Genomic DNA, 27543 nt, shown 5'->3' with positions numbered 1-27543 from the left:
TATGAATGAGATGGTTTGCTTACTACTTAGTTCGATTAGGTTAGGATCCAGCAGAGGAGAGTATAAAACATTATTAACAAAATATACTGATCCAGATTGGTGGTTGTGTGTGCAAAACTCTTGATAGGGTTCTTGGTTAGGAATCTAAGAGCTATTGTAATTTGGTAACAGCAGCCATATTGGAAGGTTATTGCAATTTTGATTTCACAAATACAAGAAAAGGACGACCCATAAAATAGCATCATTCAATAATATTATTTTTATTTATTTATTTTCACTTTGAAGAACTAAGTTATAGTTTAGAAAAGAAAAAAAAATTAAAGGGCGTTATGGATATTTTACATTTTGGGAGTAATGTAAAGAAAACATTGGTCAGTGGAGTATGCAGAGAAGCTCAGGCATCCCAAGACCGTTTGTCTCCCCCCGCTCAACCGTCCTTTCCCCTTTCGTAACGCTCTTTTAAGTTTTACCACAACCTTACCACTTGCTTAACCGTCGCCTTTTACCCCATTTAGTAATTCTCTAAACAACATCGCCGGAGACCGGCGATAAATCCTCGCCTCTCTTATCACGTGAGCTCGGAGTTGCTCGTCGTCAGCGCGAGATAAGCTCCGTCGAGCCTTCTACGACCAACACGTGTGCTCGGCGCGACGACCCGGTTCCGGTTGTCGGATTCCGATAAGCAACGTTGTCATTGAAGGAGGCCATGGATACGTCTATATCCGTGCTCCATGGTAGAGTCACATCGATGGGTAAGTATCTCATGTCGTTAGCTATCGTCAAGCACGAGATGTGCGCGTGATTAGAATTTAACCACCGGATCTAATACGAAAAATGCCTAGCGAATATGGGAAGTTTTAACTACTGGTCCAGACTACAATAAATAACTTTTATTCAATTTTTCCAGTACATATAGACCTCCTAACCTAGAAAAAAAATAATTCACAACATTAATGAAAAAGAAATATGAAATAACTATTTTACCTAACAACAATTAAACTACTAATAAAAATTAAGTACATGAGGTAATAAAAGAAATTGTTTGGATTAATATGTTGCATAGTGATATATAAAGTGGGATAATAGGGAGGGGAAGGAGGTGAGATGGGCAATTGGGCATGCATTAAATTAGGGAGGGTCAGAGGGGCATGTGCTCGGAATACGTAAATAATTGGCAGTTTCCTTAGAATATATCAAAGCTGACCACTATGAGCATCCGAGTTTGATTCCTATTACTATCAGGTCTTTTAGTCTTAGAGTAGACTATACGTTGGGTTACTTAATTATAGGAGGTAAGCTAGACGATTAGCAGCTCATCTTTTTAATAAAAGTTAAAATCTTAATTTAAAAAAATAAAAATAAAAAAGAACCTGCTCCCCGTGGTAATTAATGGTAAATCAACGAGATTGGCCTCGTGTAAACAAGCCTGTCAATCCCGACCGGTACGGTCAACTGTCTCTGGAGCCCATGCAGCGCACGTGTCGACTGCATCCAAAGTCGTACGCAAGACTGACCAGGATCTTGGTGAGGTGGGTCCGTCCATGATCCATCTCTCTCTGTTGACGTGGAAGCCAGATCCATCATTTATGTGGGTTGGTACTATGTTCTTTGCCATTAGCTGTCATTTTACTTGTATCTAAGTCTTATTAGGATTATTTATATATATATAAGAGGATAATATTACATTACCTCAAGCAAGAAGGGAATAAAAATATCTTCTAATTGTAGTATGATCCAATAATTAATATTTTTTGTTTTGTTTTGTTAAGGAGAGCATATAGTTACCACTTACCACTTACCACCTCCTAAAATTAGAACCGCAGAGGAAAAGATTTCACCCCGGTGAGAGCGACTCCATTCCAGATGGAAGCATCTCTTTCAAACCCATCGCCTTCCTGTATATATTCTTACCCAATCCCCCTTTCTCCTCTGCTTCTCTCTTTTCTTCTTTCGTGAACAAACGTTAGCTCTCCATGAATGGTACTGCAAGGAATTGAAAGAAGAACAACAAAAGAGGCTCTCTTTTTTTTCTCTCTCTCTCTCTCTCTTCTCTTCTCCTCTCCCATTTCCTCTGCCTAAAGTATCGGATCACACACAACCGTGGAGGCGTGGCGTTGGTTTAAGGCAAATGGGAAAGAGGCCAAGATGGGTATGTGTGGGTGGGTCTATAACTCTTTGTTCTCTACCTCTTGTTCGCATACTCACTTTGGAACCTCATCCTTTATTCTTCTTCTTTGTGTCTTTAATTTGAAGTCCAAGTACTGTTGAATCACAAGTGACTATGTCTTCCCCCCCCCCCAATTTGTCTTTTGAAAGTATATTTAATAAAAAGAAAACTATTTGCAATTGCAGTTGAAGTCTTTCATGTTGCCTTTGTGTTTATTGCATGTCCAGTTTGGAAACCATAATGCCTTCAAAAGTTTGGGTTAGTAACCTGGATGGGTTTGTGGGAATTCAAAGAGACCATCCTTCCAAAATGGCTGGGGTGGAGAACTATGAGATTGTCAACTCATTCCTAGGGATAAAAGGTGGGTCAGATTATATCTGCCCCGATTTGATAGTCTATGTGAATACGAATATAAGTTAAACTATTAGAAAGATGAGATTTTATATCTTCGCTACTCCGCCTCCTTCTCCTTCTCAGGGAAGAATGATATAAATTTTGCAGGAAGAGGAGTTATTTTGAGAGGTGGAGGACCGGGTCCACCTTCTCCTTCAGCTAATCCATCAAGGGGTCCAATTACTCCCCCGCCATGAGCTCATACTGAAGATTTTTGCAAACAAGATGTACCTGCCCTCCATGCCATCAACTATTACTTCAACATATGCTTATAGTCTCTTGTGTTTCTACTACCAACCTGCAAAATTACCCATTTCTGATTTGGGATTACAACAACCCTTGTAAACTCCACAGCTAGTGAATAACAATACAATATTACAAAGCAAGTCTCTCTCTCTCTCTTTAAAGTTAGCTCCTCTGATACAAACTTATTGTCCATAGTATTCCATGGTAGAGTTGATGGTAGGTGTATGTATGTTAGCATCACTGTGACTAGATACATCTGCTAAGTAAGTTGGGAGGAGCCCAAGTTGCTATCTTGATGTGGCCATACTGTTAAGCTTTCTTCATCACCAAACTATTCTGGAGGACAAGACGAGATCAATGGAGATTAGTTGCCATTTAGAAGAAAACATTGGGAGACCCACTAACAACATCAGTGGCGTATCCAGAATTTTTTAGAAAAGAGTAAGTTGCAATACTTTATAAAACTAAAAATCTTGACCGACACAATTATAATTTATAAAAGATATTAATTTATGTTGGATAGAACCATCAAATAGAAATATATCCAACTTCTACCTTTCAATGTATTTGAAATTTATACTTGGTACGTTTAATACATTTCATTTAAGAGTATATGGGGTATTAGCAAACTTTCATTAGCACCATTCGGAACGCAGAGAAATAGAGAGATTTTTTGAACAAGCACCATAAACAGGCCTAAAGTAGATGTGCAATAAATTCAAGGCAAGGCCCAATTGGAGCAATAGGCCCCATGCTCACATAAACAGCTGTCCATCAATAAAAGCCCAAATTGCGGCATGAGCTTCTCTTCAACCTACCACTTTAGATATTCTATGTTGGTTTTTGCCATTTACATTACTCCATTTCTCCATACCTAGATCATGATAAGAAATATGTGCATATAATATACTTGGTACTACTCTACATTAATATTCCTAAATTAAAAAGATTATTCTCACCATAATCCCTTTTTTAAAGTTGCATAATCTCTATATAACATAATTACTACGATGTGGTTGGTTAGGGAGTCCGAATCTTGGGGTCCTTAATTGAAGGTAGGAGTGAAATTGGAATCTCCCTAAATTTAGGTTGGTGGAATTGAAAGGGATGATTTGCTTGCAATAAGGCGCAACTGACGGAGAATTGCCATTGAATGCGACAACCATTAGAGCTCTTCGTATCAATTTTTTCTTTTTCTTTTCAGCAGCTAGCTATCGTTCTTTTTAACAGCTCATTGTGAGTTCAAAATGAAAGATGAGGGCTCCACGCGTCGATGGAAATCCGATTCGAGTTTAGATTTGTCTATATACATTTAACGCTTTTAAGGTTATTATGTGAAGGTCAAATGGTTAGACTCAGGTTGGGGTTACTTATCTCATCTCACGTCAACTCTCGAATTTCCCCATCAATATTACGTGGAAAATTAGCTACGTTTGCAATGTCAAACCGCCAAATAAAAGTATAACAAACGATCTTAAATCACCCACGTGGTCAAAACTCTACAACTCACCCAATTGGATTGGAGAAAAAGTCACCTAAAAACGTATTATCCTCCGACCCTCGTATCTCTTAATAGGAATAAACTACTGGCTCGGCATTGTTATGGGAGACGGAGTCCTAATCCATCATGTATGAATTGGCCTTACATTTGGCTTGTTCGTTTGGGTGACTCATTAATTGATACCAAGTAATCAAATAAACAATATATATATATATTTTGTCTGTTTGATTTTGCCAGCCGAACGTTCCGTCATCTGAGACCGGAAAGCAACGAAGTAATCAAACTGAAATTTGGACCGTGTTTTTAGGTTATACATTTATAATGTCATCCTCACTCTCGATTTCTAATCCAACGGCTGGTGTTAAATGTCAGTACGTTCTATGCCTTTTCCTCTTGACAGGGTCGAGTGGGGATAATTAATTATTCTTTAATCGAGGAATTGGATATTTTATCCGGGGTGGGGCGGGGCGGGCCGATTCTTCTAAGCTCCAACCTTCTTCCAGTTATCGTCCAGCTCACACACCTCACACGCTTATCTACTCGTATAAATAAACGTTCCGTATTCTTCTCAACCTTCCATTGGTAAAGAAATGGCGATATCCGCTTCCTCTTCTTCTTCTTCCTCGTTGCCTTCTCCTCTTCCTTCTCCTTCTGACCATGGCGTCCTCCGGTCTCTGCTCCGCCTCTCCCGCGAGATCTCCATCTCCGATGCCTCGAGATCTGCGCCGCATCACCAGATCTGTTCCTCCATTGCTCGGCGATCCAAGCTCCTCGCCGTCGTCTTCGAGGAGCTCCTCCGCGACGGCGCCGGTGACCTCCCGCGCTCCGCCTCCCTCTGCCTCCGCGAGATCCTCCTCGCCCTCCAGCGATTCAAGTCCCTCCTCGCTGATCTCTCCGCGCGCAGCCGCATGCTCCTCCTCCTCCAGGCGGACACCGTCGCCGCCGGGTTCCACGAGCTTAATCTCGATCTCGCAACCCTCCTCGACATTATCCCCATCGACGACCTCGATCTCAGCGACGACGTGAAGGATCTCGTCCGCCTCGCCCGCCGCCAGAGCCGGAGATCGTCTCCGATCGCGGATCCAGCCGAGGAGGCATTGAGATCCGAGGTTCTGGATCTGATCCGCGAGATAGAGAGAGAGATCGTTCCCGAAAGATCGAGGCTGGAGGCGATCTTTGAAAAGCTAGGGTTAGACGATTCCCGCAGCTGCCGCGACGAGATCGAGAGCTTAGAGCGCGAGATCGGCGATCGCGTCGCCGAGAAATGGACAGCCGCCATGATCGCCCTCGTCGGCCTCGTCCGCTATGCCAAGTGCGTGCTCTACGGTGCATCGACGCCGAGATCGGAGTCCTCTGCGGGGAAACTCCCCTTCTCGGATTTGGATCCGGCGGCTCCGGTGGACTTCCGGTGCCCGATCTCGCTGGATCTGATGCTTGACCCCGTTGTCGTGGCAACAGGGCAAACGTACGATCGCGAATCCATCACGCGTTGGCTCGGCTCCGGCCACGCCACGTGTCCCAAGACGGGCCAAGCCCTCGCCCACCAGGACCTCGTCCCAAACAAAGCCCTCAAGAACCTTATCTGCCAATGGTGCCGCGAGAACAGCGTTCCCTACGAGGGGGCGGAGCCCATCAACGGCGATCCCAACGCCGTTAAGGCGAACAAAGCGGCGCTCGAGGCAGCGAGGATGACGGCATCATTCCTCGTGCAAAAACTCTCCGACTCGCCGTCGACGGAGACGGCGAACCGGGTGGTTCACGAGCTTCGTCAATTGGCAAAATCCGCATCCGACAACCGCGCCTTCGTCGCCGAAGCTGGCGCAGTTCCGTTGCTCGTCCCTCTCCTATACTCCACGGACGCCAATCTCCAGCTCAATGCCGTAACGGCGCTGCTCAACCTCTCCATCCTCGAAGCCAACAAGAAGCGCATCATGCACGCGGACGGCGGGGTCGACGCCCTCGTACACGTAATGTCCTCTGGCGCCACGTGGAGGGCGAAGGAGAACGCCGCGGCGGCGGTCCTGAGCCTGTCCTCCGTCCACTCGTACCGGAGGAGGCTGGGCCGGAAGCCACGTGTCATCGCGCAACTGGTGGAGTTAGTGAGGACGGGGCCCACGAGCACGAGGAAGGACGCGCTCGCCGCGATCCTTGGCCTCTCCGGGGAGAGGGAGAACATAGAGAGGTTGGTTGAAGGGGGCGTAGTAGCTGCGGCGGTGGCTGCGGCGGCGGATGCTGATCTTGCGGAGGAGGCGGTGGCGGTGATAGCGGCGATGGCGAAGAGGGGGGGCGCGGAGGCGGTGGCGGCGGCGGATGGGGCTGTGGCGAGGCTAATCGGGGTGATGAGGAGGGGAACGGAGTGGGCGAGGGAGAGGGCAGCGGCGGCTCTGGTGATAATTTGCCGACGGACGGAGGCTACGGCTGCGGTGGCCGAGGTGGCAGCGGCACCTGGGATAGAGTGGGTTATATGGGAGTTAATGCAGACGGGTTCGGAGAGGGGGCGGAGGAAGGCAGCAGCTCTCGGAAGGATCTGTCGGAGATGGGCGGCGGGGGTGGAGGCTGATAGAAGGGCAGGGTTATCCGCCGTCACTGCCTCGCCGTCGACAGCGGTGGCGTAGACGTGATTCTTGGGTATTGCTTGTACAAATATTGCTCTCACGTGCGGTCAATGGGAGTCTGGGGGATGTGACTGGATAAGGCAATTGTTCATACGAGTGATTCATCTTTATTTAATTCTTTTATTTGATTCTTATTTTCTCCTAAAAACAATTTTACTCGATCGAGATTGTTATTCTTGAAAATGCAATGAAATTTATATAAGAAAAAAAGAGATTAAATGTATTTTATCGATGCACTTATGTCAAAAATTATTTTATTTTATTATATTTAGAAATTTTCAAATTAATTTCTGTACTGATAATTATAATGGAGCGGTTATTTTTTTCACTAGTTCCTGTACTAAATAATTTCAAAATAACTAAAATATTTTTATTGTGTTTGCTAAAGAAAATATGCAAATTTTAATATAATACAGTAAGATTATTAAAATAGTTATGATATTTGATTAAAGTTTAATGAAAAATTACGAACTAATTTTAATTTTAATCATAAGTATAATACCATTTAAAAAGATTAAAATTTTAAATAAAATAATTTTGACTATAAATATATTTAATCCAAGTCCATTTTGTTACGTTGCTCGGTTTCTTTTTCCTTGTGGCGCGTTCTTTCTTTTCCCTCTCTTGCTTTGTTGCCTAATTTTGGTAGTATGATTTTGACAGGTTTGATGTTTTATGCCCCTCCTTGAGCTGCTGACCACCATATGTTTGGCGTAAGTTCTTAGCCCCTATAAATGTTTTAACATATAAGCCATGTACTTAGAATGCTTCTTATGAAATCCAATACTTTGAATCCAGTAATATGCTGCAAAGATAAAAATATTTTATTTATGTAAGCTTTTATATTTTAAAATAAAGATGTGTATATCAAAAATTGACTCTAATATCACATTAACTTATAAATTATTTTAAAATTTCAGCTGGTAAAGAATAATAATTTTTATATTTTATATTATAATAGTCTCTCTCTATCATCCATCCATCCATCCATCGGCACTCAAGTAGAACTATAATAGGTTATAAAGTTCGGATAGAACTTATTATTGCCACCTCTCAGCTCCCAGCCAACGCGCCATTAGATCATTGACGCACGCTGTGATGATTGTAAAGGTCGGTCAAAACTATGCACACACACTAAAAAATTAAAATAAAAAAAACCATCGTTGGTTGTACCTTGATCTAATTAATAGACTGTATAGCTCAAGAATGAGTCATTTGTCAAGTATAGACTTTATAGTTCTCCGATTCAATTCATTGTGCAATTGGAATCGATCAATATCCCCATAACTAACTTCTACCGTTGGCCAGATATTTGCTTAGATAGAATGATAGATTAAATATCAATATGACACACGATAGTACTACAACTTGAATCATTCCCCACTGCACAGGTGGGAGGGAGTCTATTTAACCATTTCTTCTTGTTGAATATACTTTGATAAGCTCAAGAGAAAGCATTTGTTTCGTTCCAGAACGGCCGCTGCCAAAATAGAAGAGTTCCTTCATCTTGACTAATTTGTCGAGCAATCGAAACATTCGTGGATATTCTCCCCATTTCTAATCCAGTTGGCTTCTAAACTCACCCAATTACTACAAAATTCTCATCAAAATAAACTTAGCGTTTGTTACAGTTGGGTGTGCCAATCGATCGAGTCAGCTTATATCATTCTCATACAGGAACTAATCTTTGTATTTTAAGAGGAACAGAATAAGACACCTTCAAATATTACGGTTACATTACATTAGGATTGGATCATCTAACTAGCTAGAGAAGAGCTTGGAGAAGAAGTTGGTTGGTTTAGGTTTCCCTAAGCATTCCACATGAACATATCTCCCAAGGTTGTCGACTTGTCTCGGTTGTCCTCCTGTGTCCTTCTTGCACACCTTGCACGTCTTGTCCACCCAACCATCCTCCACATATTGCCCATCAACTACACAGTACGTACCCAATTGCCAACCAAATCAAGAGTTTGAAGATTTAATTCGGTCTACCAAATATCTATAAATGAAGCATTCAAGAATTACCTTCAACGTAGGACTTGAAGAAATCCTTGTAGGTGCCTCCAATCTTTCTCCTAAGTGCTCCATACTGCTCAACAACAACAACAACGAGTCAACGACCCCGGTAGTTCATTTACGTAGAAAGATAAAACTCAACCAAACTCGATCATGACCTTCTCTGAAAGAATGGTAATTAATTTTAGTACCTGTTCCCTCGTCATCTTCCCTCCATCTCTGGTGGCCTCTCTTGCATCCTCGAGGAGCTCGGCGTCCTGCGCCGACCTCACCTGCGAGAAGTCTAGGGCTTCAGTGAGGCTGCTGAACAAGGATTGCTTGCTCTTTTTGCTCTCTTCCTTCTCCCCACTACTAGTCTCATCTGCCTTGGCCCGGACCTTTCTGAGACTCTTGGAGCTTTTGTTGCTAGGCTTGAAAGCTGAGATGTTATAGGATAGTAGTCCTGAGGATGGAGGGCAGCAGTTGTGAGAAGAGGACAGTGGAAGAACCCTCATGCTCATCTCTTATTATGATGGATGGGTTCTTCCAGTTGTCCACAAACAGGACTAGTTTGATGAAAAAAATAAATAAATTTTTTTTTTTCCTAAGAGGAGCAAAGAGATATGGAAATGAATATATACTCATCATAAAGGGCCATGAATGGTGAAATCATGGATGTGGTGCATGAAGGGGAACGTGGCTCGTGTCAGGCCTACTGAAATTTGAGGAGGAGGTGGGCTTAGAATGACATGAATCACAGGAGATATCAGGCTCCAGTTGAGTGTTTACTGTATGGCTCTGAAGGCTTCGAGGAAATCATCCAACCTTACTTTGGAGTTATGCGTTTGTAAAATATTTTCTGGATTTGACCCACTAATAACATATGGATGGACAGACACAGGTCATGAATGGGCTGGCTTGAAGTGGCCCAATATACAGTTACATTAAAAACCCAGCCCGTTTCACTCGACTGGGAGATTGGGGTGGTAAATTTATCCGATCCAATAACTAGACACGAAATGGCCCAATATCCTTATATCCAATTACATCAGGCAGTTAGTTACACGGGAGCCCCAGATTTGTCTACAATGGACAACATAATAAAGATAGGTATCAAGCTATAACAACTCCTCAAATATAAAAGCAAAATAAAATATCCAATAAAATTCGTCGGCAAAGATTTGTAAGTCAAAGAACGGAAGGGAGAGAGGAGACAAAGTTTTGGAGTCACCGCTTAAAAGACCATTATCACCCAAAACAGTCCTCACCGCACCGGGAAGGAAGCAAATGGAGCGAAAAGCTGTCAATAAGCCAAGCAACCGAAGAGGAGAAGAAGGAAGACAGGAAATGTGGAAGGGACTTGCTCGAAGAGAAAAGAGGTGGTGGTGTATAAGTGCTCACCCATGCCAACGACAACAAGCGATGGAGAAAAAAATAAGAGGAAAAAAAAAAAAAAAAACCTCTCACTAGAGGTGAAAACAGGTTACTGATACAGATCGGATATATTTTTCGGATTCGGATACGAATATCGGATATGCGTTTACCTGCATATATTTTTAAATGATTTACAGTTTTTAGTTTACTTATTTAAATAGTAAATATTAATATTTTTACTAATAATACATTATATATTATCTATAGAGATTAATTTTTCTAATTTCATATATTTGATGTACAAAATAATTTTGTTGTAAAACACTTAATAATTTTGTGTTAATTATATCTAAATAAAATATTATAATTATTTTAAATTCAATTAATATCTATTTAAGATCCGATCATGTATCTGAAAATTATTTGTATTCGTTTATTTAGGATATAATTTTAAATTTTACTATCAGTCCAATATATGTATCCGAATTAAAAATATAAATCCGAATATGAGTTGAGCACTATCTGATCTATATACGATTTGTTTTCACTCCCTATCTTTCACAGAATAGGAGAGTCGAAAGAGGAATTATGCTGTCCACGGTGTGGAGGAGGGCCGGCGCCTCTAATGTGAAAATGGTAGTGCCGAGTCATCCCAAGCTCTAATTCTAAAAGTCAGATTAGTACCAACTTTTTTGCATCCAGCCGCCTTGGGGACGGCTAAGACTCGAGACCTTTGGCTTTTGAACACTTTATTAATTAGTATACCTCTGTCTCTCAAATTCTATAATTAAGTAAACTATACTTTGGCCCACCTCACGCATATAAAATTTGACTCTTACCTACGTCCGCCTTTATATCTTTATATTAAATTTGAGGTCATTGTATGTATACTTGTACAGTAGTAGTAGTTCATATGCGTTTCTTTGACGTTTCCTCGCAACTTATATGAGATCTCACACACAAGTCAAACCTCCAAACTGGTAAACTCTCCTTCCCTCTTTCATACGCCAATTCCTCATCCTCTTCCCTTCCCATAAAACCCAATTCCCCCCACCTCCCCTTTCTCACAAACTAATCTCTCTCATTTCTCTATACACCATCTCTTCTCTCTCCTCTCTCTCTCTCTCTCTCTCTCTAGATGGCTATCATTGATCTTAAAGCCCATCATTTCTCACTCTTGTTTCTAATCCTCCTCGTTACACCCCAAACCTCCACTTCTAGGCCTATAATTGGGTCCAATCCAAGCTTAAACATCGTTGCAATGCCTGGAGAAAGCCTCTTAGTTCCACAACCAATGAAGTCCAATTCTTTCCACATCCAACCATGCAACATGGCTGAACCGACGATGGCGGCGGCGGCGAAAGAGGAGCTGGTGGAGAAGTATAAGCCACTCTTGCTCAACTTCCTCCCTAGAGGAAAATTTCCACCATCAGGCCCAAGCAAAGGGATCAACGACAACAAGAGCTAGCTAATCGGACTTTACAGAGTTTTTACATGTATTCATATAAATTTATGAGAACATTTTCTTTCTTTCTTTCTTTCTTTCTTTCTTTTCTGGTGTGTGTGTGTGTGTACATATTGGATTTGTTTTACCTTATTGGATTACCTCATCCGATATGTATGTAATCTTTTTTTGGACCTATTATTTTCTTGGAAGGAGGATTAAGTTTTGCAGAACATTTATTTAGGATAAGAGTTAGATCTTTGAGCATTGACTTTTGACTTTTCCAAATGTCTGCGAACTGCGGTGGTCAAACGAAACACACGTCAATCCATTGTCGCGTTTTAGCTCATGCACAGATGCACTGCCCCCCACGGCAAGATGCCATAACTAATCCCCATTGCTGTTTAAAGAGAGTGTAAGCGATGAATTTTAATTACTGCTAAAAAAAATTATATAGCCAATTAAAATTATTAGATCATTAATGTACATCCAATAATCTGTCTTAACTGCATCGAGTTCCAATCCCAATTAAAAGCTTAAGCTAAAGCCTGAAGGTATATAAACTTCACCCAGTCTTTTGGATCATAGGCTGAATGGGCCCATCCAAACTTGTTTCTGCTTTGTTTTCTTTGTTTAATATTTACTGTAGGATTTTTTTTCCCTTTTTTTTTTTCAATTCTCTTATATTAAGCTGTGGATCTTGGATCTTACTGTCTCAATGATTCATAGGACTGAGTCTAAAATTGTCGGAGTTCGACGTAAATTATTTTACTAAGTGTGAGACTTCTGCTAAAAAAAACCGTCGTTCTACTCATGGATTAATTAGCATCTGTGGGCTTTCACTAAAAAAAATTGGGCCTTAATTTGGGCATCACACTGTAGTTCTTGATCCACTAGGAAAATAGGAAAGCTTATTAATGCACCTATCTTTCTTGACCTAAAATTTTGGCGTTCTCCTGATTTTATAAATTTTCATATATATATATATATATTTTCTAGAATTTAGAAAAAGAAAAACAATTAGTGAGGTTGGGCCGGGCCGGGCCGTCACATTTCTACCACGTGCTTATATTTGGAGCTACCAGGCTATTTGTTAGCACTTAGTAATCCATGAACAGGAGAAGTTGTTAACAAAACAGAGCGACTAATATGTAACCTAACTATTCGTTTTCTTGAATAGTTTATCACTGTTACACTAAATATGAGACAAACAAACCTCAAGCGACGAGGATAGCGGTGGTTAAGGACACTACTGTAGCAGAGGTTACGGAGTGTTTTGGAATTGATATTTGATTTCAAAAAAAGTTACTAAAGTTTGTTATATTATACAACACATGATTTAAATTAGTTCTGACAGTTTTCTCAGAATGATTGATTCGGTTATTCAATCTATAATTAGTTCACGAGAGCTGCTTATGAGTTGTATTTATAGATATAATTTTTGGTGGGCTAAGAAGAATGGGACCAGAAAGCTAACTAAGCAAACCGAATCAATTGGTTACTGACTCTCTTGGACTTCACCTCCTAACAACATCCAAAGTTAGCCTTATCTGAGTTAGCTGCTGAGTCCAAATCAAGGATCTTTGCTGACATGGCTCAATTTTATGAGCAATTCTAATGTAAATTTGAAGGTCTCAATCAAACCAATCAGTAATTAGTTGTTCAGGAGAAGGAATGCACGTGAAGAGTCACATCAATTTTGAGTGGTCCACATTGCTTTCAAGCTATTCTTTCTTCCTATAATCCACCCTATCATATGCCATTAGATATAATTAATCTCCTATTTATTCGTTAAATCTGTTTTTGAGCTATTTGTAGTTTGGAACTCTCCTTTTTGTTTTCTTGCTTTTCTTAATCTTTAGGGTTGGATTACAAATATCTCATAACAACGAGGTGCTAATCGCAAAATCAATAAAATTTAGAGATCACCACCTTGGCGTGTCTTATTTTAAGTGTAAAACAATGGTCTTTGTTGTCTCATTGGCTTTTGTATATAGTCTTCACTGGGTGGAGAAACGCATCAAATTCATTGCAAAGCTTGTTAATATATGCCATTCTTTGTCTCTGCTCATCTCTACTCCAACATAGTATTTAGCACCACCAAGTCTATCGTTGCACCTTATCACCTAATTAATCTAATCCAGAAGATGGTCAAGACGAAATGGGCTTAACTCCTAGTAGTAGCAGTAGGTAGAGATGCATTATATTATATTTATTTGACTTTAATAAATAAAAATATAACATCCTCTCTGATAAACTTATAAAATATATATTCCCTGTACTGATCCCTATATAAGTTTTCGACGACCCGTTTGTGCACTTAAAAATTGAAGCATGGTCGATATGCTTCCTTCCTTCCTTCGGCCTTCCTCATACGAAGAAGAAGATCTCTCAACTTTTAGTAATATTGCATTAAACCCCCTGAGCTTTTTATTTATTTCTCATGTCCCTCTTGGTGGGTCCCCCACCCATGACTTGAAGACACTCTTCCACGTCTCTTTCCACTCTCCCTACCGCTATGCTTTCCCTCCTATTTATCTCCCCAACCTCCCCTTCCGCAGAGTTATCTGATTGAGTCATGCAAAAAGGAGTAGTAGAGATTGAGATTGAGATTGAGATTGAGATAGAAGAGAGAAAACGAGAGATTGAGATACCAATTTGGCCCTTGGGAGATGGGGAATTATAGGTTTAGGCTATCTGACATGATACCAAATGCTTGGTTCTACAAGCTCAAGGACATGGGAAGCAGCAGAGGAAGCAGGAGCTCGTCAAGAAGAAGCTACCATCTGAGAACGGCATCTCCCACTACTCCAAAGCCGCTGCCAACTCCTTCTCCAACTTTCCTCCCAAGCAGAGCTTCGTATTACTACTCCCCTAGGCTAGAAGCCAAGAAGCTCCTCACCTCTCCTCTCAATTCCAAGTCCGCGGACACCCATTTCCCATTAGACCCACCGAGGAAATCCAAGAGGAGATCAAGAAGAAGAGCCACGAAGCCTTGTTCTTCCCCTTCCACTAGGCTCCTCACCTCCTCTGTCTCTGCTGGTTGCAACTGCAGAGTTCTCAAGTCAGAACCCGTTACGGAGATCCCTCCGTTCCACCGAGATGTCTACATCGACTGTGATCACAGCGACTCGTATGAATTCGACGGCATCTGCTCTTCTTGGTCGCCTTCTCCTACCTGCAAGGTCATCTCCTCTGCAACTGACATAATCATCGACGTCGCAAGCGACGTTTCGGAACTCGACCTCCCTCCAATTCTAACCAAACCCGTGAAGAATTCCAAGGTGGTCACGGAAAAGGAGTTGAAGAACCAACCGAAGAGGTCTCCACCTGGTCTGCATCGGCTCAGGATGCGGACTAATAGCCCAAGAGTGGTGGCCAAGAAACCCACGGCAGCGGCGGCGGCAAAGGTGAAGGCCGCCAAGCAGGCGAACGGGTTATCGGAAAGCTTTGCAGTCGTGAAGGCATCAGCGAACCCTCAGAAGGACTTCAGGGAGTCCATGGTGGAGATGATCGTGGAGAACAACATAAGGAGCTCCAAGGACTTGGAGGATTTGCTTGCTTGCTACTTGTCGCTTAATGCTAATGAGTACCATGATGTGATTGTAAAGGTGTTTGAGCAAATTTGGTTTGATCTTGCTAACATTAGATTGTAAAGAGGGTGGAATGGATCAATAATGAGATCCATCTATATTGAGTAAGAAACTTAGTTAAAACTATAGTTAGTTTCAATAGTGCTCTCTTTCTTGTGCCAGTTCTTGAATGCACAGGGCCATCTCGAGACTGCTCAACGTTGGAACACAGGATTGTACAGCATTTAAGAGCTAAATTGTCAAACTTATTAGGTCTGCATGTGTGCTGAGGACCCTAAAGATTGCATTCAATCCGGTAGAAATTGACCTCCAATTAATGGCAAGCATGTGTCACTTTCCTAAGGAACAGATGCTAGGAAAAAATTAAAAATATTCAAATAGTTGTAACTCACTATAAATTTTCATATTCTTTACCCTACTTTGTTTAACTTGATTCCAGTACTAAAAACTATTCAACAACCATCTGTGGCCATAAGTCTCTAGAGAAATATCCAAAGCTAAAACGCATTTGTTCCTTTGCGTGGGATTCTACCTGACAGTAAAGAAGCACTAGATGCTCCTCTGTCTCCATCACCAACAGGACACCAAATGATACACCATATCTACCTTCTTCTCTCTTCTCCTTCTCCTCCTCCTCCCTTGGCTTCTAAGACAGCCAAGCTCCACGACACAACTTTATTACGTGATAGAAAAGAACCTGACAAATTTTCTCGTACATATCTAACAGAATCACAGAGAAGGGAATGAACTCAGGATTATTTACCTTTGCTTCCCTAGTCAAGATTAACAACACCAACAGGGCAAAGTAGTAGGCAAAAGATAAATAGGCGAGAAGTTTATTAGAAATTAGAAGCCAGAGTCAGTAAATTGGTAACAGAAGTACAAGGAGAGAGGTTCCAGATTCAGACCAGATAACAGTAGGCGGAAGTACTGAGATCTGCATGGAATCTAAGGCACTGTGTAAATAGTAAATACCTTGAGCTATACCCATGAGCATTTAGTATCCCCCCCTGGCCTCTTAATTGTTCATCTCCAGTCCTAACATTATTTAATCAGGGCATAGCTTTGAGACATCAAATCATAAGAGCAGCTACTGGATAGATAAACAAAGAAGGCTTAGTTTTAATTCCACCTGCAACCTGTAAAAGACTTGACCCATCATATCAGAAAAAAAAAAAAAAAAAAAAAAACCCAGTCTTCAAAGAAGCAAAGGAAAGCGCTTCTCCCTTCCAGTCTTCCAGAGCCTCTCAGATATCAAGAATTGCAAGTGGGGTGTTATACTAGTCCTCTGCTTCCATTATCAAAAGTATTCTGATAATATAAAGTTCAATTTTGTTAAACAGAAGATCTAAATAGGTTCCTGTTTCTTGTACTAAAGAGCTAATATGCAACTTGAGTACAAGTGCCAAGAAGTGATTACCCCATCTTAATAGTTCCCTACTATGTTTTCCCCTGTGAGGATTGCTCTCATGATTGATGTTTAGGAAGGACATTAGTAGTTTAAGCAAGTTGTAACATGGCTGTCACGCTTAATTTTGGATGAAGAACTCAAAAGAAAAGTTTAAATGTACAATAATTCTCGTCCTAGCCACGTAATAAGTCCAAATTCTTTTTTTTAAAAAATAGATTATCAAACGTGGGAGCTATGGATCCACCTCTTTGTGCTCGCTCCAAAGTGGATTCGGATGTGAAAGATTGATAGATGGGAAGCAAAATCAATGCCCTAACTTTCCTAGACAAGTTTTAATCAAAGGATAAAAAAATAATCTCGACAAGAATAGATTACAAAATCATGACCTGTAAAGAAGTAACACAACGAAGAACCCATATTAATTTTAAAGAAAAGAAAAGAGATTATTTTTCTTCTCTTTATTCCCCTTCCCAAATCTCCATATTCTAGTCTCTCAATTTTACTTTTCATGCTAACAAATAGATAATAATATTTTTTTAAAAAAAATTAAAATACAAATCAGAATTTATTCAAGCGTATTAAAAGCATAGTGGTGAGGAATAATAAAGATAAATAAATTGATGTAATGTATTATGTGTCTTTAGATAGATAGAAGAATGTAATCAACCTACTGAGGATCTGGGGGATATAAAAGCTGGGGATGGATTTACGAGGTCGGAAAGAAAGAGACGAGAGCAGTGTCGGCGAAGTTTGCGTGGCTCGGTTTCATATTATCTCAAGTCAAATTTGGAACGCGTACCAAGATCGGGCCCCCCACGACCCCCAACCTCCTCTCCATTAGTTAACTACGTGGGCCCACACCAATGCTTTAATCTTTTTTTTTTCTCTCTCTCTTAATAGTTCCAGACAGACAGCATAAAATAAAGACATTTAGGAGTTTTAATCAATATAATTCTAGCCGAACAAATTAATTAAGTTTGTAAGTCGTATTATTTGAGTAATTTGTTTGGCATGCAGACCCATGCAAGGATTGGACGGCTAGGACTGCACGTGAGCAACTCCACGTACTATTTTTTATTTTTTATTTTTTATTTTCAACCAATTTATTTCTTTTTAAATTTTCTTCCTTTCTTTCTTTCTTTCTTTTCCAAATCACCTCAGGAGACATGAACTCGTCCCTTTGCACAATACTCGAGGCCTGTCTTTAAAGAATAATATCCAAGCGTTACTCTCTCCCCCACTTGTTTATGAGATTTATGAATGTATCGCCTCATCTTCGTCTTATTAGGCCATTTTAAGTTATATATTATATGACAAATAACAACTTAATAATGCAACCTTACATTATTATTATTATTATTCCTTCCTTCCTTCCTTCCTTATACACTTATGAGCCATCAATTCCTTACAAGACGGGGATCTTATTATTTCTTAATAATCATCTTGTCCAAGTTAATGATGCGATGATGACGCTCAACTGATAGTATTTTTTGTTGTTGAAAATTTTCACCTTAAGTATTTAATATCATATTTATATGATGAGAAAAAATTACTGTACTATCGAGTTAAAAAAAAAAGAGATGGTGGTCCTACAACCCTACATGTGCAAGTCCTTTTCTTGGATTCCTGAAATGAAGAAGAACAAACTCGATTTTTTTTGGGTGGTGTTGCGTGACGACCCATCGACTGTTTATCCTCTCTAAACTCAATTAAACTTAACATCGACAGTTGAACAACTCGCAAAAGGCAACAAGAGACGAGGGGGGGTCCAAAACTAATTCATTACGAACATGGTGATCGATAAGGACGGCATTGCAAAATGGGTCTAAAGTTATATGTTCATCTTCGACCTCAGGAGCTTTGAAAGGGTATAGATATATATATAAATATAATAGGACCACATATACATACAAACTTATTAACGTTCCACAGATTGCCCCTCCCTCCTGGCCTCCTGAGCCCATTGGTTTTACTTTGTGTGATGGAGTCAACGACAGCATCAAGGCAATCAACAACAAAAGTGTCTAACAATGAATTCGCTTGACCTAACACCCTCCCCACCTTTGTGTAAGGTTTTACGTACGTTCAGCTTTGATCTTTTTGTACTCAAAGAGTAAATTGAGTATACCTAGTAAAATTTTGTATAAGTGTAATCCGAGTTATCAAATGTATGATGAGAATTGTGTATGAGAGCACATAAAATGAAGGGAGCTTTATCTATATATGTAGTTGAGGGACACTAGTAGCTGAGTAGGTCAGAGCAAAGTTGCCAAATCATGGAGGTTGATGTAGTTTGTAGTGCATGTACACTCAAAGCCAACTTTTCTGTATTGTTATTGATTGGTTGGAAGGCTCTACGCCTATGATTGCTTTGATTAAGAAAACATTGAGGTGACTCCCAACAGTCCAAAAGAGAAGCAAAAGACTAGTCTACTAAGTATAGGATTCCTTTCTAGAGATTTAAACGTATATTTGCATGTGGTGGTTTGTGAAGTTATCCACCCTAACTGTACTTATTCACTGTACTGGAATTTCCTACGATAGGGTAATTAGGGAGGGTTTTGTTTTTTTTAATAACATTTGGCAAACCCAAAAGTAATATATATATATATCGATTGTAGAAAAGTCCTCAGTCGAGGTTGTGGAGATGAGAGTTTCACAGAAGGACCACACTTAAGTGGAAGGTTTGTTTGGTGGAATGTCTACTTTATCGAGGTTTAGAGCTCGCCTGGGAATTTGGGTTGATCTTCTCTTTGTAATCTTATTTATTTTCTTTTAAAGAGAAGCTGAAAATAATTTATATTTAAAATCATCTGAATGTTTTGTGCCATTGGCTTCCAAGTCTTCTTCTTGATATGAATCAAATCGAAGGAGCGAGAAGATAAGGGGATCATTGGTGGGCCAAATCTAACAGGCACTAAGGACGAAAGCTTGACCAGAGATACTTGTTTGACATCATATTTGCGAGAGGAGTCATTTCGTTATAATTTTGCTTTGCACCCTGCAAACTTATCAGCTATAGTGTGCTGATTTGATCTTTCTGGAATATCTATAAATCTACGATCCGCTGTTGTACTGCTATTTGTTTTGATTTGGTCAATCAAATGATGCAGGATAAAGGGACATGTTTGTGCAGACTTCAACATCTAGTTTGCTTATCATGTCACCAATTGATAGTTTAACAGTGAGAAATCTAATCGAGTCATGATCAACAAGTGTCAAAGAATGAGTTGGGCTGAGTCAGTCCTTGTTTTTACCAACTGAAACACTCGTTATAGTTTTCTAGATAAAATCGTAATATGGAAGCCACACTAGATCAATGAGTGCAAGGATGTCCGAGCCAAAACCAGGTAGAGAAATTTACTTCTGTATTCCATTTTCTCCATATAAAATGGAATGACGTAAAAAAGAAAATACTTTTAAGTACAAAACCACATTTTAGTTACAAACCTTGACATACAGGTACCTGCTTGATGAACAATCTATGAATGTACAACTGGGCAAAGCATCTCCAAGGGGAACAAACTTCCAAACAGAACACTTTCATGGGCGAAACCATACTCAATCCAAAACCAAGCATGCAAAACATTCTTCCGCGATCCCTTGATCTCTGTATATGGAAGAATGCAGCAAACCTCAAAAAATACCTTACGGGTAGCCTGAAACCCTTCGAGCTACCAGGTCAGCGATCACTTCAAGCGCCTTGTATCATTTTTTTGATACAACTGCTCAAACTTGTCAATGGAGAAGTAATACTGGATCAGAGACTCAAATCCTATCAGTCTCCGGGTGCTTCTTGACATGAAGCAATGCTCAAAACAAAAGTCCTTCGACCAGCAGAACCACACAAACCAGATTTCGGCATTGTAAAAATCATAGCAGTCACACTACTTCACATATTATGTTTTAGTCATCCAAACCAGAGCCTGTAGAAGGTAAGGAGAACCACGACTATTATGAGCTGATACAATAGAGAGATGGTCTTCTTCTCATTATCAAGCTCATGATGCAGAGATTCTGTGGAATAAAAGAATTCCATAGTTATAAAGGGAGTTGATTTCCTAGCCATATTGATTAGCATTTCCCCCATTGCATTCTTCAGCTCACCATTGGACCAATCCTGGATCAAGGTAGATAACTAGGTTATAAGAGGCAATGCAACCACAATCACCTAGCAAGACCATGACCATCAACCACAAAAGTAAACAAATATCTTGTGTAACCTTTATTGCAATATGTTATGATCTGGGAAAGAATTAATGCGGTGCGACTTAGATTGCAACTTAGGGAATTGGGCCTGGTTGAAGTCTAAAACTACCAAATTTTGGTGCTTGATTACAAATCATAGTATCATCAAAACATATTTGTAGTGTTTTTGGATATCACAGTTGCCAAGCATGCATATAAGCTTGAAGAAAGACAAACCTGAATGCTGTAAACTATGGGCGCCCTTACGATACATGAGGATGCATAGCAGGCCCATCAAGTAAAGGAAAAAAATGATAGCAAGTAACCTGGAATTGTTTGCCGATTGTTACAAGTGTGGAGCCTGCAGAAACCTTGAAAGAGGTTGAGCACTCTGGAGTACGAAGGCAGAATTCTTCATCACATCCTGAGAGGTGGAGGGTCAAGGCATAAGACTGAGGAGTATCGGCAGCATCAAACTTGCTCTGATTCCCTTGCAAGTTACCAGAATCGTATCTTGTCAAGCACAGAATTGAAGTGGCCTTGTTGAATGGCATGGAATGACTTTGTTTCTTGACATTTTTGGAGAGAATTGTGGCAATACATTCTGCAACCGTCTCCATTTTAACTGCAATATTCTCCATGTTTTCTCTGGTACCATGAAAGTTTAAAATCGAGTTTAGCCTCCTATTATAATTGTATGGGGAGAAAGGTGGCACTTCATCCTATTTCGTTCAATAACTAAAAACTGGGGTTAAAAGGTAGTAAATCTATGCATCATTATAAGTTAAGCTTTGAATCAAGAACAATGTAAATTTCAGTTCGTTAAATTTACAAAATGACAGAAAAACATGAGATACTAATAATCCCTCACATACAACATTGCATTTTACCACCTCTTCATCTTGTTTGTGAAGCTATACACTATAGTAGAATTGGCAACTACAAGCATCAATCTTTGTTCTGTCTTTTTCTTTAAGACGATTAAGTGCCATGTTTGTTTAATTAGGTGGATATTACATGCATCACTCTATTTCTAAGGGCAATTCTTAAACGTACTTTAAAAACTAAGACTATTAGTTTTAATAAAACCAAAATGCACTAATCATCAATTACGAAGATCAAGGCACCAAAGCACCTCAAATCACTCATGTGTAGTGCACGTCAGTCTACACGGTCGCTAAGCAGTCCGAGAAGAGAAGTGCACCTTAGGATCTGATACGTGTCGGGCAGCGCCTCCTCAAGAACCCGATAACTCCGATGCGTTTCGGAGCTCGCCATCCGATACCAAAAGAACCGCTCCGATATCCCATCCCTCCTCCCAAAACACCTCCCCATCTCCCTCTTCCTCTCCTCCGGTATCCCGAAAACCCCGCCGCCAACCTCGATCGCCGATCTCAACTCCTCCATCGGCAAGTAATCCCCTCCTCCGATCCGAAGCGCGCCGACCTCGTTCGCAGCTGCGAGAAGGCGCCGCACCGCCGCCTCGTCCCGCGCGACGAGTGCCGCGAAGTCGATCTCCTCGCCGATCGAGGAGGAGGATCGCCGGAGGAGGAGGTTGGGGACCTGGAGCGAGCTCTCGAGGAACTCGGCGAGGACTCGGTCGTCGATGGCGGCAGATCGAAATCCCTTGGCCGTCTTGATCGGCGTCGGCGGCGGCGCTCTCGATCGGGAGCGGCGGTTTGGTCGATTCGCCGTAGCCGTCATCGGATCCGATCGTCCAGCGAAGAAAAGGTGGTTTTCGGGTGCCACGCTTCGTTTATGGAGAGTGAATGGAGAAGTGGAAGTACCGGTGTAGGATTTTGATCCATCCATCTCTACCGTCCAATGTTGGAGGAGGTAAAAGAGTCAGGCAGCGGATTCTCTGTAGTCTTAGTGGCAGGAAATTACTTACGTAGGACTTGGCGACGCAATAAATTCGGCAGCAGTAAATTCGGCTAGTAGGGGCTGCAGAAGATCGGCATATTGAGTGGGTGCATTCTTAATTTTTTTTTAAAAAAAATTCAATCTTAATTATTTTTCAATTGCAAAGGATCGGCATACAATAAAACATTTCAAAAACTAAAATAAGTTACAGAATTTATTAGAACTAGTTTTCAATTGCTGAGGCATACTTTTAACTGCAACTGGGAAGACTCTTACTTGAAATGTGAATTAGAACATATGCACATTTATACACCAACACAATCCACAAACAACCTGCTTCTCTCCTTATATAACCAGTAACACCATTTAGGCATAAAAAACCTAGCAGATAAGTACTGCATGAGGAAAAACAAGAAGAAGGCCAAAAATAAAAGGAAAAAATCTCTAACTTCTACCCCACGTAAATCCCTGCCTTAGCTTCCTACCATCTCCACGCGACGACGATGATGACGAAGCATTGCGCGAAAACCTATCGGAAGGCGCTTGGAATCCGATACTCTCGACAGCGCCGACGGTCTTAAACACCCTCTTCTTCAACTCCTCCACTAAGGCCCGGTGCAGGAGCTGGCTTCTAAAGTCCACCATCGACTTGTTCCTCATCATGCGGCGGCCGTCGGCGGGCCGCTTGCCTCCGGCACCACTCGGAGAACGAGAGTGATCCTGTGCTGCTATGTTGCAGTGCTTGCGTAGCTTGTTGGAAAGAGATGCATCCAGTACTGCTGGGTTCTCTTCGGGGCAAAACCTTGTAGACTTGTGGCTGCTGCTTGCAGCTGGAGTAGTATCCTCTCTTTGGTGTTCCTGCTCGTTGCATGAGTAGTAGTTCACAGTAGAGTATTTACCGGAATGGGTAGAGCTCATGTCGTCATCGTCACGGAGGATGTCATCTACGCACATAAGATTTGATTGAAGAGAAGAGTCATTAATCTCCAACATCTTTTCATTAGAAATTTTTAAGCAATTTTCAAAATGGTATACCTCGAAGCCAGTCTTCTAGCGTCCTCTGCTGGCTAAATCCCTGAGGATACGTGGGCCCTATTCCAAAAGACGATCCTTGAGAGGAAGTAGCAGAGGATGGATAGTAAAAAGGATGGTTGCTTCCATCCTCTTCATCATCTCCGTAGGTGTACTCATGGTGATCATGCTTCTCACCTAATTCGTTCCAATCCGGCACCAACATCATGATCTCTTGGGCTATCATCTCCGCTATTTCCGACGGCTCCCGATCGGTTATCTCCAATTCCTTCACCATCTCGTTCGCCACATCCATGGGCGTATCGCTCACAATGTCAAATGGAAAATATATGTTCCTCACATGGCCTAATCCGTTAAAATCACATCGAGATACATTTTTAGAACGAATGTTTTTGGATATTAAAAATTAATATGTAACAAACAAATGTATGACTTTAATTGTAGTTCGTATAATCTATGCAAAGCTTCATACCTTCTTTATCTGCAATTTGAACTTTGAGGAAGATGGTATCATCATCTGGGTTCATCTTCCCAGTGATCCTCATATCGGTTCTCTCTACAGAATTAGGCCCGCCGACGTCTAGCAAGTGCGCCGCTGTATTACTCTTAATCTCCGGCCGGGCAACGGACTTACCGGCGTGGGTCAGCAAACTGGGTATAGGACCACCATGGTCATTTAATAAGAGGAAAGGATCAAGTAGGAGATCCTTCGCCGACGATCTACTCGACGCGGTCTCCAAGCACCTTCCGATGAAACGCCGGGCCTCGGGATCTTGAATCCGGTGGAAGGCGTCCGGCAACCTTCCCTATATATACAACCAAAAGCACTTCAAACACTATGAGACACATCGATAAGGCAAAGGATACATAGCCAAGCATGACATAGTTATTAAAAATGACTTACAGAAGTGACTTTCTTATAGATTTGTGCAGGGTTGGAGCACTCGCTATAAGGGTACTCAGAAGTAAGCATCTCAAGCATGCACATGCCAAAGGAGTATATATCCACAAGCTCATTGTAATCTTCTTCATAGAGCTCCGGTGCCATGAATTCAGGTGTTCCTGCAACAAAAAGGCTATTCTTCACAGAGAACAGAGGTTTGAAACTTATATAGAATCTATAGATGTTAAGAGTGAAGGATAGATTGCCTATCACACTGTGAGCAGATTGTGAACCGCGGAGCACCGCCGCGAGGCCGAGATCCCCGATCTTGACCTGCCCGAGATGGCCATTGACAAAGATGTTGTCACATTTGAGATCCCTGTGTATCACTGGAGGATCATGGCCATGGAGGTACACAAGACCATGCAGGATCTGGCAGGCCCAGTTCTTCACTGCTCTGATGTCAACTCTTGGATACCTTTGTCGATACCTGAATTATTCATTAATTCCATCTCTTTGATCGAGTGAACATAGCTAGTAGAAAAGAACAAGAAAGAGGAGAGAGGGAGAGTTGAGTTGGAGAACTCACTCTCTCAGTGTGCCAGAGGTGAACATCTCAGTGATGAAGTTGAAAGTTCGCTTCGCCACATCAATCCAAGAGGTATGAAACCTTATGATGGATTCATGGTGAAGTGTGCTAAGGAGATGGACCTCAGAGTACATGCGTTGCAATGCGTCAGGGGATCGCATCACGTCGCAGAGCTTAGCCTGGTTCCAGGCCACCTCAATCCCATTAACCTCATCAAATGCTCTGAAGCTGTGAATCCTAAGTTAAGGATGCTCTGTTCTCATTATTAAATTATGTTTTGTTTTATATATATATATATATATATATATATATAAGAGCTAATATAATTTTGTTTGCATAAGGATACACTGTTTTCATGGCTCCCTTTCCAAGTACTTCATCAAACTGCAAGAATAAGTAAGAAAAGAATCAAAATCAAAATAATTTTTAATATATTTTTCCTAAATTACCTACCACGGAAAAGTTTTTAATGTAATTTGGGTTAACTTCTTAGAAATCTTAATGCCAAAGTGTCCCATCTATCGAATTCAGTGCACCAACAAGATGCCCACTATTGGACGCCCCTTGAAGGGGACCTTTCATGGAAAATCATATATCATCCCTTATCAATCGTTATTGGCATGAAAAAGAAAGAGAGGTATTTCACTACCACTAGCTAGCATTGGCTCTACAAATCAAATCATGATAGCATTTGAAGATTCAAATTTTGGTTTATTTTTAGCCTATTCTTAAATTTAAAAGAAATTAATCTAGCCTTGAACAACTGAATCAAAACTATATTTCTCCCTATAGAGGAGTATCAATTAATTAGTTTATACATCTCATTGGTACATCGACCAACCCTAACACCTGTAATAATTTCATCGATACTATATAAAAAAGAAAACTCAACGCTTGATGGTATAAAATAAGTGAGATCGCGTATGCATGCACCTCCTTACCTACTGCACACCAATAATCCAATTAATTACTTCAAATAAATTGTGTAAGATTATAGTTAAATCTAATTCAATAATTCACTATAATAAGAACTTAAATATTATTCCAAGAACAACGACAAGGACTAAAAGTGAATAAACTTACGCGACCATACCGCCCGGTGGGATCGGTCTCGGCGTATCCATTGCCGTCGATGGCCTTCCCGGCCCGCCGTCGCGGCTCTAACATGCCGGCTAATTAACTCGAGCTTTGCTTTGTTGCACCAGTAGTAAATGAACGAAGAAGAAGAAGAAGAAGAAGAATAAGAAGAGAATAATGGCTAGATCCGTGGCTTCCCGTCGTGGTTCTCGTAGGAGAAGACGCCGAAGAGGAGCCAGAAGAGCCTGGAGTAGTCGATCCTTAGCAGGATCCAAGCCATGTCGACCACTGCCTCGGCACGTGAGGAGTCGAAGCACCTCCCAATCATTGACGTTAACAGGCACGAGGGGGGTTTTTATGCGATCGAGTTGAGTGATCGAATTCTCTAGCTAGCTAGGACTTTCTGGCCCTGTCACGTAAAGGATATTATGGGAATAACTTTCTGGAACTTGAAGAATCTACGGCTCCAATTTGAAAGCACCATTTGTGGAATAATAAGAGCAAAAGGCTAATAAGAGAGAGAGGAGGAGAGGAATAGAGGAGTAGAGGAGTAGAGGAGAGAGGAGAGAGAGGAGAGAAGAGGAGAGGAGACGAAGGAGAGAAAGGTTTGGAGATAGTGGAGAGTTGTATTTGTTTAAAGAGATGGGGGGAGGGCAGAAGTGGGGGAGGGAAGAGAGAGAGAGAAAGAAAGCGAGAGAGGTTTGTGCGGACGTGGCATTAGAGTTGGTGAGAGAGTAGGAGACGGCACTTTGGTGTTGGGGCCCACGTGCTTAACGGGTTTGTCGCCACTAGGAATGGGAAGGATTTGGGTCAAATACCGACGTGGATTTAGAGGGGGTGGGGTTTCTTATTTCCACATTAAATCCTTTGTTTTTTTTTTATTAAAAAACACTGTTATAAAAAAAAAAAAGGTTAAATGCATTTGACCCCTCGCACTTATATTCAAAATTATTTTATCCATGTAATTTAAAATTTTAAATCAATCTTTATACTTTGACTAAATTAAAACCATTAATTCTTTTGTTAAATTTAACTAAGTAATATGACTATTTTAGTAATTTCGCTGCACTACCTCAAAACCTATATATTTTTAAATAAACATGGTAGAAATATTTTAATCATTTAGCATTATTTCGTTAAGTTTAATAAAAAAAATTAATGTTGTAAAAAGC

At 40.9% G+C, this 27543-nt stretch overlaps 5 protein-coding genes and 1 long non-coding RNA gene across 7 annotated transcripts; 3 read left to right on the top strand and 3 right to left on the bottom strand.

Annotated features, from left to right (window-relative positions):
* The first annotated feature begins 2029 nt into the window (after positions 1-2029).
* On the top strand, positions 2030-2935 carry LOC140776483 (uncharacterized). The gene is made up of 3 exons (XR_012106891.1): positions 2030-2159; positions 2395-2528; positions 2669-2935. It is a non-coding gene; the product is annotated as an uncharacterized lncRNA (long non-coding RNA).
* Positions 2936-4867: 1932 nt separating this feature from the next.
* On the top strand, positions 4868-7145 carry LOC140775936 (U-box domain-containing protein 16-like). The gene has a single exon (XM_073119436.1). The coding sequence runs from the start codon at positions 4898-4900 to the stop codon at positions 6920-6922; it is 2025 nt and encodes a 674-aa protein (XP_072975537.1). The 5' UTR covers positions 4868-4897; the 3' UTR covers positions 6923-7145.
* Positions 7146-8594: 1449 nt separating this feature from the next.
* On the bottom strand, positions 8595-9520 carry LOC140776218 (uncharacterized). The gene is made up of 3 exons (XM_073119848.1): positions 9130-9520; positions 8948-9011; positions 8595-8853 (listed from the first exon to the last, which is right to left on the bottom strand). Exons 1-3 carry the CDS (start codon positions 9436-9438, stop codon positions 8684-8686), a joined length of 543 nt encoding a protein of 180 aa, XP_072975949.1. The 5' UTR covers positions 9439-9520; the 3' UTR covers positions 8595-8683.
* Positions 9521-14295: 4775 nt separating this feature from the next.
* LOC140776081 (transcription repressor OFP1-like) lies at positions 14296-15565 on the top strand. Its single transcript, XM_073119643.1, has one exon. The coding sequence runs from the start codon at positions 14408-14410 to the stop codon at positions 15389-15391; it is 984 nt and encodes a 327-aa protein (XP_072975744.1). The 5' UTR covers positions 14296-14407; the 3' UTR covers positions 15392-15565.
* A 4486-nt stretch (positions 15566-20051) lies between these two features.
* Positions 20052-22763, bottom strand: LOC140775880 (uncharacterized). Its single transcript, XM_073119359.1, has 3 exons — positions 22132-22763; positions 21254-21575; positions 20052-20859 (listed from the first exon to the last, which is right to left on the bottom strand). The coding sequence occupies exons 1-3, from the start codon at positions 22737-22739 to the stop codon at positions 20650-20652; spliced, it is 1140 nt and encodes a 379-aa protein (XP_072975460.1). The 5' UTR covers positions 22740-22763; the 3' UTR covers positions 20052-20649.
* A 240-nt stretch (positions 22764-23003) lies between these two features.
* LOC140775678 (probable serine/threonine-protein kinase WNK5) lies at positions 23004-26998 on the bottom strand. Of its 2 annotated transcripts, XM_073119082.1 has the most exons (8): positions 26378-26994; positions 25641-25678; positions 25295-25522; positions 24972-25195; positions 24727-24884; positions 24295-24628; positions 23826-24167; positions 23004-23734 (listed from the first exon to the last, which is right to left on the bottom strand). In XM_073119082.1, exons 1-8 carry the CDS (start codon positions 26459-26461, stop codon positions 23235-23237), a joined length of 1908 nt encoding a protein of 635 aa, XP_072975183.1. In that variant the 5' UTR covers positions 26462-26994; the 3' UTR covers positions 23004-23234. The 2 variants fall into 2 exon arrangements, with proteins under 2 accessions (XP_072975183.1, XP_072975182.1); XM_073119081.1 differs by having other exon boundaries at positions 24727-25195; positions 26378-26998.
* Positions 26999-27543: the final 545 nt, after the last annotated feature.

This window comes from Typha angustifolia, chromosome 14 (assembly GCF_048772165.1).
Source record: "Typha angustifolia cultivar Huaian chromosome 14, ASM4877216v1, whole genome shotgun sequence".
Lineage (NCBI taxonomy): Eukaryota > Viridiplantae > Streptophyta > Magnoliopsida > Poales > Typhaceae > Typha > Typha angustifolia.
This window is presented reverse-complemented; position numbering and strand designations above follow the sequence as displayed.

What these genes read in the sequence shown, in the direction of transcription:
- LOC140775936 (XM_073119436.1), top strand. Translation starts at nt 4,898, where the DNA reads ATGGCGATATCCGCTTCCTCTTCTTCTTCTTCCTCGTTGCCTTCTCCT.
- LOC140776218 (XM_073119848.1), bottom strand. Translation starts at nt 9,438, where the DNA reads ATGAGCATGAGGGTTCTTCCACTGTCCTCTTCTCACAACTGCTGCCCT. An exon ending in GGAAGATGACGAGGGAACAG is followed by an intron (nt 9,012 to 9,129) that starts GTACTAAAATTA and finishes GTTGTTGAGCAG; the next exon opens with TATGGAGCACTTAGGAGAAA. An exon ending in CTTCAAGTCCTACGTTGAAG is followed by an intron (nt 8,854 to 8,947) that starts GTAATTCTTGAA and finishes CGTACTGTGTAG; the next exon opens with TTGATGGGCAATATGTGGAG.
- LOC140776081 (XM_073119643.1), top strand. Translation starts at nt 14,408, where the DNA reads ATGGGGAATTATAGGTTTAGGCTATCTGACATGATACCAAATGCTTGG.
- LOC140775880 (XM_073119359.1), bottom strand. Translation starts at nt 22,739, where the DNA reads ATGGATGGATCAAAATCCTACACCGGTACTTCCACTTCTCCATTCACT. An exon ending in GACACGTATCAGATCCTAAG is followed by an intron (nt 21,576 to 22,131) that starts GTGCACTTCTCT and finishes TCATGGTACCAG; the next exon opens with AGAAAACATGGAGAATATTG. An exon ending in CAATCGGCAAACAATTCCAG is followed by an intron (nt 20,860 to 21,253) that starts GTTACTTGCTAT and finishes ACCTTGATCCAG; the next exon opens with GATTGGTCCAATGGTGAGCT.
- LOC140775678 (XM_073119081.1), bottom strand. Translation starts at nt 26,461, where the DNA reads ATGTTAGAGCCGCGACGGCGGGCCGGGAAGGCCATCGACGGCAATGGA. An exon ending in ACCTCTGGCACACTGAGAGA is followed by an intron (nt 25,196 to 25,294) that starts GTGAGTTCTCCA and finishes TGAATAATTCAG; the next exon opens with GTATCGACAAAGGTATCCAA. An exon ending in TCAAATTGCAGATAAAGAAG is followed by an intron (nt 24,168 to 24,294) that starts GTATGAAGCTTT and finishes TTAACGGATTAG; the next exon opens with GCCATGTGAGGAACATATAT.